Genomic DNA, 12,153 nt, shown 5'->3' on the forward strand with positions numbered 1-12,153 from the left:
CAGGATGAAAATGTCCATTCTCACTGTATGCACATTGAGCAGATGAATGTGAAAACAGCCGTCTGGTGTCAAACTCTGCATAATTTTACTGAATGAAGCTTAAACACATTTTTGGGAAAGAGGCTCTGTAGTCGACCAAAACTCGGAAAAAAGTACAGATTTCAAGATTTAGAAATCAATTTTGTGCATTTTTTAAACTTAGGAGAGGAGTATGATTTCCAAAGGTCATTAAACTTAAGGTGTTAAAGACAGTGTAAACTTTAGACAGGAGACAGTGGGATAATTATTCATCATGACAGCTTGGCAAAAGGCGCCGAGCTTTACTGTGAGCTGTATATATTATACTTTGTATCTGTCATGTTGATTGTTGTTTTGTCAGAGCTTTCATGAATTTATGGAAATGACTTGACACTCCTCCAAAGCTTTGTGTTTTTTTTTTTAAAAAGGGGGGGGTCTATTTTTTTGTGATTTTCCTGTTTGATGGAGTTGCATCCTCAGCATTAATTGTCATGAATCGTGGGACAAAAGTAGCGCAGTAGCACTGAAACTTGGGCTTGGGATTTGGTACAGAAGCGTTGGACGTCCCTCAAAGCTGAGCCGCTGAAGGCTTTGTAATGAAGAGTTAGCGTGACTCTAAGAGTGTGCGGAGTCTTTTTGCTGCTGTTTCATGTGCTTGTTCTGTCAAGTACCTCCAAGTCAGTCAAATGCAGATTCCCGAGGATGTGAGAGGGAGAGAAGAAGAAGAAGTGTGCCCTAACTTGAGATAACTGGCCAGGGATGACAGTTGGTTGCGTTGAGCTATGAGAAGGGGAGATGGAGAGAATAAAGGGAGCGAGAGGAGGAGAGGAGGATGGAGATAATGAAGGGCGTATGCCAGCTCCTCCTCCTCTTCTTTTTCTCCCACAGTTTGTTTACTTATATCTTAAGGTTGAGATAAATCTTACACTTTATTTACTCTTTCTCCTTTCCTCCTTCTCTTCCAGGAGCAGGACGGCACTAAGGGGAGCTCTTTGAGTCCTTACCCCCAGCACAATGCTACCTCACCGGGTAAAGAGGATGGCGGAGGTGGAGGGCGGCCCTGCAGTGACGGGGGCTCGGCCACGGGCACCCTGGGGACTCCCGAGAGACGCAAGGGCAGTCTGGCAGACGTGGTGGACACACTGAAGCAACGCAAGATGGAGGAGCTGATCAAGAACGAGCCAGAAGGTCAGTGATGAAAGGGGACACTTGTGCGGCCAGATGTGTGATCCGCAACTCCCCGCTATCCCCCTGGCTCTGTGCCGCTCTTTTTTGTCACACTCTGTTGTCCCTTGTATCTTCTTCCTTTCGTTCTCTCTTGTTTTCTCTCTATCACTCTCTCCCTCTGTCCCTCTGTTATGAACCCACACACATTCAGATGAGAGGCAAGCCTTTGTTTTTCCAGCACACAGACAGACAGCATCAGCTGTTTGGGCCTATTGTCCACCATGCTTTGCATATCTGTCACCCTCTGACAAATAAGATGTGTGCGTGTTTATGTGTGTGGAGTGTATGCCGGAGTGTGTGAAAAGCCGAACTCTCCAAATGCTTCCCAGCTTTCATTTCAAAGAAGAGACACTTACATTGAGATTTCTTTCTGCTAAATGATCATAGAGGGTTAAATGCATCCTATCACCTTTCCTACTACCTTTTAACCCTTTGAATAATGCTCTCTCAGCCACGAGATAAAAATTTTGTACACTGTTGAAGACAATAAACCAGATTTTTGCCTGGGGCAACATTGCATAGCTCCATTAGCCCCCACATTTCATTCACAAATTTAGCCTTGGGCTAACAGTCGGAGTCAACGGATAAAATTAGCTCATGGCAAGCTCTAATTTCTCATTGGGCACATAAATGGGGGCTTAAGTCACTATGAAATGCATGTGATAGTGCTAATGTGATAAAGAGATTACCAACAGGTGTCCATCTGATGGGATAATATAAATAACATTGTGCTTTATTGGTGAAGATAACTTTCATGCGCTGCACAGGGAGGTCAGCATCAGTTTGAAAAACAGGTACTTGAAGGCAGTAGGGATTCACTGCCTTGCTCAAAGGCCCTTAAAGGTACACTACACAGAATAACCTTTAACCATACATAAGTAATACCTCTCAGTTATCACTTATGACCCACTGGAAGTGTGTGGGGGGGGGGTGTTTTTCTGCAAAGACTGCCCTCTGCCTGGATTTTTATACCTTCTTCTTATTGTCTATGTTCAGGACGTTTATGGATGTGTACTCCCACAGCGCTTAGATGAGGTTCGGGCTTATTAAAAGGTAGCGATCAGGTGAGGGTTGCAGGTTGCAACCAGCTGAAACAGGAGTTGAATTATCCACAGAGGTCTCCTCCTCTCCAAAACAAACAGACCTGGTCATTTAAACCGGTAAAAACACTGAATAAAGCAGTTGCATGTCACAAATCAATGTTATCCTACATACTGGACTTTTAAGCACAGACATCCAAGAGACACAGCGTAGAGAAAACGGAAATATAGCGAGGCAAAATGCTAAACGAGAGTGAATCTGGGGTTGGATTTTCACAATCCTGCGTAGTATACCTTTAAGCAAACTAGATTAGGCGTCTACATGGGCCCAAATTGTTGGACCCAGACCAAAAAGGACCTGTGGTAAACCTGTCCAAACCCAAACACAAGACCTGAAGAGACCTGAGGATAATTGAACCCGATCCACAATGCGGTCAGGACCTCTATAGCAGATGCAACCAGTAGATCTTCTTACACACTTCCATACTTTTCCTCTAGCTTCTAAATCCACCACTGCTGTGCACTGAGATTTCTTTTTCAAACATCTCTGAACTGTATGCAGCCCCGTACAGCACTGTGCTCCGAAAGGTGAAAGAACAGTGCAGCGGTACAGTGTGTGTTTGTCTTTTAAGTGTAGGTGTTCATGTGTTGGTGTGTGTTCCGGCAGTGCATCAACAGGCTTTCATTTCAAGCTGCGATGCGCTAACCTTATTTTTTCCATGCTTTTTTTTGCAAGGTTTTTCAAAGCACCCGAGACTGCCGGTCAGTTCTCGCCGTCTGGTTGTTTTTATTCCAGTCAATAGAGAGGCCTGTTGTGGCACATTTTACAAAAAAAAGAGAGAGAGAGAGAGAAAAAGAAAGAAAATACTGGGCTGTTTGTCGAGCTGAGCTGTAATTGAGGTGTGTTTTGGGTTGTTCGCTGCTTCGCTGGACCTCGTGAACTGGCTGCACAGGGAAAAAAAACAACAATAATGGATCTTTATGAGTCAGCCAGTGCAGAAACAGAGAGAGGGAGAGAAGAGAGAGAGGGAGATGTAAAGACAAGACGGAAGAAGAGAAGGGTGAAGGAGAGAGAGAGAGAGAGAGAGCAGTGTCTTCACAGACCCCATTAGCGGAGTGCCACAGTGGTGCGGCATCCAAACCAACCCGGAGCATTATCTGCCCTACGTTTAAATGAAACGCGCTAACAAAAGGCCCCAGCGCTTGCAAACCCAGCACACACATGCACACACACACACACACACACACAAACTCAGGCCAGGCAAGAGAGAAAGGAAGAAAGAAAAGAGAGTAAAGGAAGAAAAGGGATGCTGAGAAAAGATGAAGAGAGGCAGAGGGAAATGGAGGGGGGGGGATTGGAGAGAAACGACGAGGGGCGGTATTGAACGCGAGATAGAAATCCCTTTTCTGTGCCCGGCTAGCTATTGTTTGGCTGTGTGGCTCACAAAGGCCATTAGCAGCAAACAGCAGGTTGGGATGAAAATTTAATGAAGGCTTTAATCATTATGAAAGGCCTGGAATATTACTGCTCTCTCTGTCTCTCTCTCTCTTACACACACACACACACACACACACACACACATACACACTGCTTCCAGCTGGATCAATGACACACACACACACACACACACATTTAGAGTCTAGGAGCATTAACACTAGGAGGGATGTGAACAAGGGGCCAAAGACATGAAATGGGTCAGAAAACGATAAACATCTCGAAACAGAATGAGAAGCTTGACTTATTGAAGGCAAGCCTGGAGCGAGACATCACACACACACACACACACACACATAGACAATCACGCACACACACACACACACACACAAATATGGCTTAAGTTTGAAAGATATAGTTCTGTGTCTGTGGCTAGTGTTGCTCTACTTAGGCTAGATGAATGGAGAATGGTAGATACTAGGTCAGTGTGTGTGTATGTGTGTGTGCTGTTTAAGCCTTTGGGAGCATGTATACTTGTGTGTGTGTGTGTGTGTATTTGCATATGTATTTGTGACAGAGCATGTGTGTGTGTGTGTTATGGCAAGGATTGCATTTTGCATGCATGCAAGGTGTGTATGTGTGTTGGCCCTCTAATAAATGACTAGCCATGTTGTCCCCCATGGCCTGGCCCAACCATGCTCCACTGCTCCCCTGCTCTCTCCATTCATCTCCTGTCTTACTCCACCGGCCACCTGCTACCCTGGAGATACACACTCACACACACACACCGGTACATGTATGTGCAGACGCACAAACGCCGCCTTCAGTAAATTCTTCAGGAGCGACAGGGAGGAACAGTGAAGATAAGAATGCCATGACACTCACTCGCCCGCGTGTGTGTGTGCTTGTGTGTGTGTTTATGTGTGTGTTTGTTTGGACCCGAGGCGAGGGGCCGCTGGGTGAGCGGCTCGTGCTGCAGCGTGTGTGTGTGTCATTACGTGGAATAATGAGAGCAGAGTGCAGAGCGTCGCGGGAGGCGAGGGGTCGAGAGGAGAGCCGGTGTTAAAGCCCAAGAGAGATGGCTGCACACACACCTGTGCGGCTGAACACACACACACACACACACACACACACACACACCTGGACCATTCCCTTGGACTCGCCGTTTAACCTCTTGTGACCTTTGTGCCACAGAGCAGGGCCTGGTGATAATCTATTAGACCAGCGGTGGGAGAAGACATGCATCTGATAGACAGACAGACAGAGTGAGATGATAAACTGCGAAATAAAAGAAGAAGAAAAACGAGGGGAATTAAAAGGAGGAGAAACATCACTAAATGGGGCACAGATGTTCATCTCGGCCCCTGGAGTGGTGCCTCCGCTGCCCTGGACTTTCACCAGACACTCAGCCTCATTCCTCCTCTCCTCTCCTCTCCTCTCCTCTCCTCTCCTCTCCTCTCCTCTCCTCTCCTCTCCCTCTTCCTCTTCTCCTCTAACTGTAAGTGGCTCACAGTCCTCCTCTAACTGTAAGTGGCTCACAGTCAGTGCCAGCTGAGCTCCATCTCTGGACCTGTCTGTTGACCCTCTGCTACCCAGCTCCAGCTACCCGTCACTGGGGCTCCGTGGCCTCCGGGACTTTTTCTGTTATCTCTTTTTTTTTTTGTAATGTGTAACCTCTGCTGTGAACAGCTCCTCCACTATAATTGTGTTTCCACTATATATCTTTTTAGCTGAATAACCCTTTTGACACTGCATTTTGCCTAAATGATGTGAGTCATCCATCACTTAACGTGCAGAGTTGCCAGTTTTCACTCGATTTTTTTGTTTTTGTTTTGAAAATGAAGTTCTTTGCTTTTTATTCAGCAGCCAGATTTGTCAGTATTCCTCAGTTCTCTGCACTCCCGGTGTCAACACTTCACTTCCTGTGAAAAAAAAAAAACCTGTGATAGAAATTTGTATTGATTCAGCAGCAATTTAATGCCACCATCGTGTTCTAAATTTCAGAATTAAACTTCTTTAAAGGCTGATTTTAACAATTAAGATGTCTTTCCCTAAAAAGGAGAAGAAAAACACACTCAAATTGCCCACTTTCATGTGAGCTGACATCCAGTTTGACACAATGATTGCTACTCTTATGAAAAATAGCTTAGCGCTGTAAATAATTTTGCACTGAGCTTGATTGTGTGGCTTCAGTGGTCACCTCTCTTGGCGGTGACGTCGTCAGGGTCAACAAATGGCAATATCTTGTTGTTTTACTGAGCCATGGCGCAGCTCTGGGGTCAGACCCTGCCCTCTATACAGCGCGGCCTTGACCTGAACACACGTGCGGGGAAACAAGAGGCGCACTCATGCACACACACACACAGCCTCGCCCGTGCACACCCTCACGCACAATGTGCAGGTTTATAGCCACGCCGGCAACCTTGAGGTCAACCAGAATGGTGTTTTTATAGCTGAGTGTAGTCTCTGCTCCGAGGCACTGGTTTCCATACTGAAAATGCCAACTCAATGACAGATGTCACACACACACACACACACACACACAGACACATGCTCACACATGCACGCACAGCACTTCATCTATTTTCAAGGCAGGGAGGGAACCCAGGGCTTGCTTTTAGAGAGCACTGAGGCATTTTATAGGACAGCACTTAGGCAAGGCCATTGTGCCACACAAGCACACAGTGGCTGGAGCTCCCTCACGCCTCCGTACACTCCAATGGGTGACAATGGGAAGGGCGGATACATTCTGCCAAGAAGAAGGAGAGAGGGAGAGAAAGGGAGGAAAAAAAAAGAGCCGGAGAAGTGGAAGGATCGAGGCAGTCTCTGGTTCATCCGTCCATCAGACCACCCCCCTCCTTCACTTTACTTAATCCTTCAACTGCTCCGCTATATGGGGGGTTATGTCACACACACACACACACACACACACACATGCACACACACTATAAACATCAACAATGGCGTATAAAACCTAAGTCATCACATGGACCTGTGACTTTTAGGCACAGATCCCTGAGGGGAATTTGTGGACTGCAACGCACACACACTCGTACAGCAGCAGGTTCACAGCCCTAGCGTGGGAGCGGGCGAATGTCTTTATGTGATTTCCACCCTTTGTCGGTAATTAGTTAGTTGTATAAATTAACATGAAGTGCAGCAGGACTCTTACAGCCATTGTTTGTCGAGATCATTCTTCTCGCGCTGGGAAAAGGAAGGCGAATGAAACGAAACAGAGGGGGAGGTTGAAAGAGGGAATTGTTTTTTCTTTTCTCTAATTCACCACAAGTGAAAAAGAAAGTTCAGGCAAGCCAGGAAAAGTGTGATTTTGTTGTCCTGTTTGCCAGTTAAAGGCCTCTAAATACACAGTCAGCGTTCACTAAAGAGGAGCTGACACTGTGCTTATGAGACTAACTCTGCCTTGAACCTCTAACTAAAGAGATTTGAACTCTATGCGTTGGTTTTTATGCTACGCCTCCAATCCTGTGACCTGGCAAAGAAAAACTAAAACGCCAGTGGTGATATTGAAACGTTCTTTGCACAGATTGAAAAAGAATCTCTCTTTGCACCAATAAAACTCACTTTGAAGCAGACTAAGAGCTCACGCTTCATGTCGTTCATCTAAGAGAACCATTTCCTTTTTATTTATCGCTCTTCCCAGTTATCCGAGTGTCAGTTAACTTCACTGCGTTTTTTAATAGATGGGGGGAAAATCATCGCGGACATGGCTTCCAATTCAAATCGAGTCAATTTGTGTTTTTTTTTGTTTTTTTTTTTTCTTTTGTGGCATGAGAAACAGGCAACATCATGGGGCGAACCTGAGGCCTATTGTGGGGCCGGCCATTGTTGGCTTGATGAAAGCCGCATTCAAGTCACTTTTCTTATTGAATTGTTTTGCGTCTGCTTTTCAACATGGCATTCTCTCTCTCAGCCTTGCACGAGACAATCAGTGAGGATGAAACTCCTTTCTACCATTCTTCCCAGTCCAGATGAGTGATATTAAGGCGATGAATAGCGTGCGTGTGTGTGTGTGTATGTGTGTGTGTGTGTGTGTGAGAGTGTTTTGGGGGAAAAGCAGTGCCCCAGCTTTTGTCCAATACATGAGCATAAAGGGGCTTAGAGAGAGGAGAGAGGGTCCTGTGGTTTTCCTGATGGTGTGTGTGTGTGTGTGTGTGTGTGTGTCTGTGTGTGTTATTGGCCTCCCGGCGTGGCATTAAGTTAAGGACAAAGGCCTGAGGTTCATGAATCAGCCAGGGCTTCCATAGCGTGGCTATTGTGACCCATCCACAATATGACTGTCCTACAGTATTTGTATTTGCATGTGTGTATTCTTGTCTTGTTGGTACCTGGTGATGAAGACGCTAGTGGGAGTGTTTATGTGTTTATTTCTTCGCATTAGGAACATATTTGTGCACTTACTGTTTGTCATGCAATCATATTAATATGTTTGGGTGTCTGTGTGTGTATTATTGTGAGTCAGACTGTCCCACATAAAGGCCTCCTGTCACCAACTCCCAAATGTTAGACAGGCCCCAGTGTTTTGGCATCCGCCCATTGACTTCCATTCAGCGCCATGTCCCATGACCAAATCAGTGGAATTCATGATTTATCTTTTCAGCGTTCTCATAAACTCTCTTTATTTGCACGCCCCGTTGTTGTTTTCTCTTCTATTTCTGCGATCACCCTTTCTCGGGTCTTTTCTCCCATTGCCATGGAGAGACGGAGGAATGTTTTTATGCTGCAAAATGGCTGCAAGATGAATGAGTTTTGTGTAAAGTGCGCCGACTTTTGTCCCTCAATTACTTTATCAAAAGGATATGAAATGCAGCTGAAACATCTTAAAACTTTCACTTTGAAGGCACTTAAGCAACAAATAACGCTCTGAGAAATACTGTGGAAAGGAATTGCTTCTTGGAGTTCAACCAGTTTTCAAAAGGCCAGACGACTGCACCCTCAAACATTTTCACTTAATAGGAAGCGTCATCAAGTGAGCAGATAACTTCAGCAATCTTCCATTAAGTAATTTACTGACATACCAGCAGTCACTTTGTGAGTAGGTGGATGCCGCGATTTGGAATGAAACGCTTGACTTTTCATCTTGACATTGTGCCATGGCGAAATATAAAAAGTTCTCACTCTGCTGTGAGCTTTACAGACAGTTCTGTGAACATGCAAATGCTAAAGTGTGTGTGTGCATGGAGGCATTTCTGAGTTTACTTAACTTAGAAATAGGTAGTTAATGACATCTGTCTTTTCTCATACAGTAGTCTTGTATTGAAGGCTCAATTACAACTATTTGTAACTCTTGAATACACACGTCGGTAGTAGCCTCGAGAGTTTCCTGGAAAGAACTATGTAATTTGATCCTAATCACAAGGAAAACAGAGACAAAGGTCTAACTTTATTTTAGTTTGAGTTTAGTTAGCAAGTGTGTTGAGTTACAGAACAGTCGGTAATTCCCAGTGAGAAAAACATCTTAACCCAAATCAATCGTCATTTATTAATCACTAATTTTTTGAAAAATGATTCCTATATGTTCAATTTTAAGCCTATCTCTGTACAAATTTCACATTTTTGCATGTTCACCTGACTTTCTGTGACCTTAACCTTGACTTAACTTCTTGAAGACACCCTAGATTTGAACTCGTACCTTTTCCACTGGACAAAAAGAACCCTCTAACACCTGCTAACATCTGACTTTTGTATATAATGGGGACAGTTACAGTCTCTGTAGTTGTCACATGTATTTATAGGCTCCTGCTCTGATCGGCTTTGATTGACAGTGATGGAAATAGTACACTCAGGTGGACATGCTAACCTTAACCCCTTTTCCGGCATGGTTCAATGACACACCACTTCAAAATACCCTTCGTCTTCATCCAAACAGTGCTCGAACATCATTCAAAATTTAGTCAGCACACAATGAGTTTGGTTTATAAAAAAGAAGTGACCACTGTAACATTTTCACTAGCCTCCATGCTGCTTTCTATTGTTTACTAACCTGTTTTCTGGCCTGTTCATGACCATGTACATGGCTCTGGTCTACTGGCAGTTGAAAAGCACTCTATCGTCTATTTACAAAAACTCGCGTAGACAAGCTAATTTTGGTGCAGAAAAAAAGGTAAAGGTTAGTAATTGACTGGAATGAAAATATTATGAAATTATGCACCCTTAAAATACGGCATTAATGTTTGTTCCATGAATCATAACACTCAGATGAACTAGAAACCAATACAGGAAGCAGAGCTTTAAATGAGATGCTTTTAAATCAGTAAACCATGAGCAAATCAACCAGAACAAACACACAAAACTGGGATACCAGTCATGGCAAGATGGTCATATTCAAGCAGATAAAAGTGAGATTAACTTTCCTTATTGTGATGCATACATACATGTATGTGCATCTATACTACATGCACGCATGCATCTGCAAGTGTTTATGTGACCTATATAAACAGGTCCTATACTGTAGGTGCACATCTACAATTTTATGGCGCCTTCATGGCAGCACCTAAGCTTACTGTAGGCTATAATGTACTTTTACTGCATACTACTTGTCTATATAAATATATATATATATGTGTGTGTGTGTGTGTGTGTGTAAGTGTGACAGAGGCTACACCCTAGTTTCTTCTTTTTAATCCATGTAGGCTTGTGCGCAAAGTAGCAGAATCTCTTTTTTTTTTTTTTTTACAATTTTTACACATATGGAAGCATCAGAGCCCCCTATCACCCATGTCAGCAGTGTCTGGCGCAGGATTTAAGGCCTGACACGGATGTAAAAGGGGCTTCAACAGCCTGAGTGGAGGCGTGGCATTGGTGTGTATCACCGAGTAGCTCTTGTTAGATTGTCTGCACACACTGCAGTAAAAACACTCATGTACAGTATGTCGCCGCACTTGGGATGACGAACGCACCAGCCTGTGTGACCTGACCGAGGAGCTACCCATGATGCATCAGGGATAGCGAATGGACACATTCCAGCCGTCCACGTAATCGCCACCCACGGGCCACCCTTACCATTTCCGCTCCATCTTATATGACAGATGTCAAGGTGGTGTGCATACTGTTGTGGAGCTTTAGCACTTCAGTTAGTCGCAGAGCAACAAGTCAGTCAGCTAGTTACTCAGTCTTTCAATATGTCAGCCAGTCAGCGAGCAATGGAGGCCAGTCCTGCAGTTGCCAAGAAGTCAGACTCTCAGCTACTCCATCTTGTAGCTACTCAGACATCCATTCACTCAGCCGCTCCGTCAGCCAGTCACTGTGTCAGCTTTTGAAGCCACAGGGTCTATATTAATTAACCCCTGGCTTGCTGGTCAGAGGGTGGGTCCCGCAGATGAAGTGGTGGCGTCTGTGTTGTCAGCCTCAGGGGTCGTGACCCTGAGCCCACAGCAAGGCCCGGGCCTTATTTGAGCCAGATGTTGGGAGACAAGCAGTCCCCTCTCCACCCCCCACCCCTTCACTCACATTCTTTTTCCTTCGCTGCTGCTTGGCCAGCGGAGCGGCTATCACCAGCCACTCATGTCGGAGCTGTGATGCTCCTCTGGATAGATCGCTGCTGCACTTCTCTGTCTGCCCATCTGCTCCCCCCCTCATCCCTCCTCAGCCATCCTTCTCTCTCTCCCTCCCTCCCTCTCTCCCTCCCTGTGGGATCCCTCTATCCATCCATTCACCTCTACCCCTCCCTCTCCTCTATTTTCACCCCTCCCTCCTTGTTTGGCCCACTGCCCCTTTCCGCTTCGCTCAGGGGAAAGAGTGCCGTGTGTGTGTTGCCTGGCAGCGTGCCCGCTCTCATCATCCCCCCCGCCTTCTCCTCCTTTTCTCCTACCTCATCCTTCCCTCTTCTGTCTCTTTCCTCCCTCTTATCCCTTGCTTTCCATCCTTGCCCTACCCTCGCTCCTGTCTCTCCTCCCTGCCACCTTCCCTCCATCCCTCTCCTCCTACCTCCTTTTGTCCCCGTCACTCTCTCCACCTGCTTCTAATCACTCCCCCTCCATCTCTTTCACTCCCTGCCTCCATTCATACTTCGCTCTCTGTCCCCCCCCCCCCTCCTCCCTCCCTCGTCTCTTCCTCGGCTGGGCTCAGGAGCAGTGAACAGGTGTTGTCTCCTTTTGATTTGGGTGCGTTCGGATTAATGCTGTCAGCTCAGCTGTTAAAACAACTGCCACCGCCAGATGCCAGTCAGTTTGGGGCTGGAGCTGTCACCTACACACACACACACACACACAAACATCCAAACATACGCACACTCAGATGCAAAGCGTGCACGCACACAGGGCAACGTGTACATGTACACACACAAACACGGGGTCCTCTTGGCTCATTGTAATACCGACAAAGCAAATCAGCTGCTGTACGCCAGTCTTGTCTGTAACCCAGGTGTGTGTTTCTGTAGCCTCTCCAAAACATCACCGTCAGTGGGTTTAAAAGGGA

At 45.7% G+C, this 12,153-nt stretch overlaps 1 protein-coding gene across 13 annotated transcripts in view; it reads left to right on the top strand.

Annotated features, from left to right (window-relative positions):
* Positions 1 to 12,153, top strand: part of sox5 (SRY-box transcription factor 5) — a 300,708-nt gene that overhangs the window by 220,268 nt on the left and 68,287 nt on the right. For all 13 annotated transcript variants that reach the window (XM_033614344.2, XM_033614340.2, XM_033614341.2 and 10 more), the window contains one exon: positions 984 to 1,206. In XM_033614344.2, coding sequence (XP_033470235.1) covers positions 984 to 1,206 — 223 coding nt within the window. The remainder of the gene's footprint in view (positions 1 to 983; positions 1,207 to 12,153) is intronic.

The sequence above is a fragment of the Epinephelus lanceolatus genome, chromosome 23, assembly GCF_041903045.1.
Source record: "Epinephelus lanceolatus isolate andai-2023 chromosome 23, ASM4190304v1, whole genome shotgun sequence".
NCBI lineage: Eukaryota > Metazoa > Chordata > Actinopteri > Perciformes > Serranidae > Epinephelus > Epinephelus lanceolatus.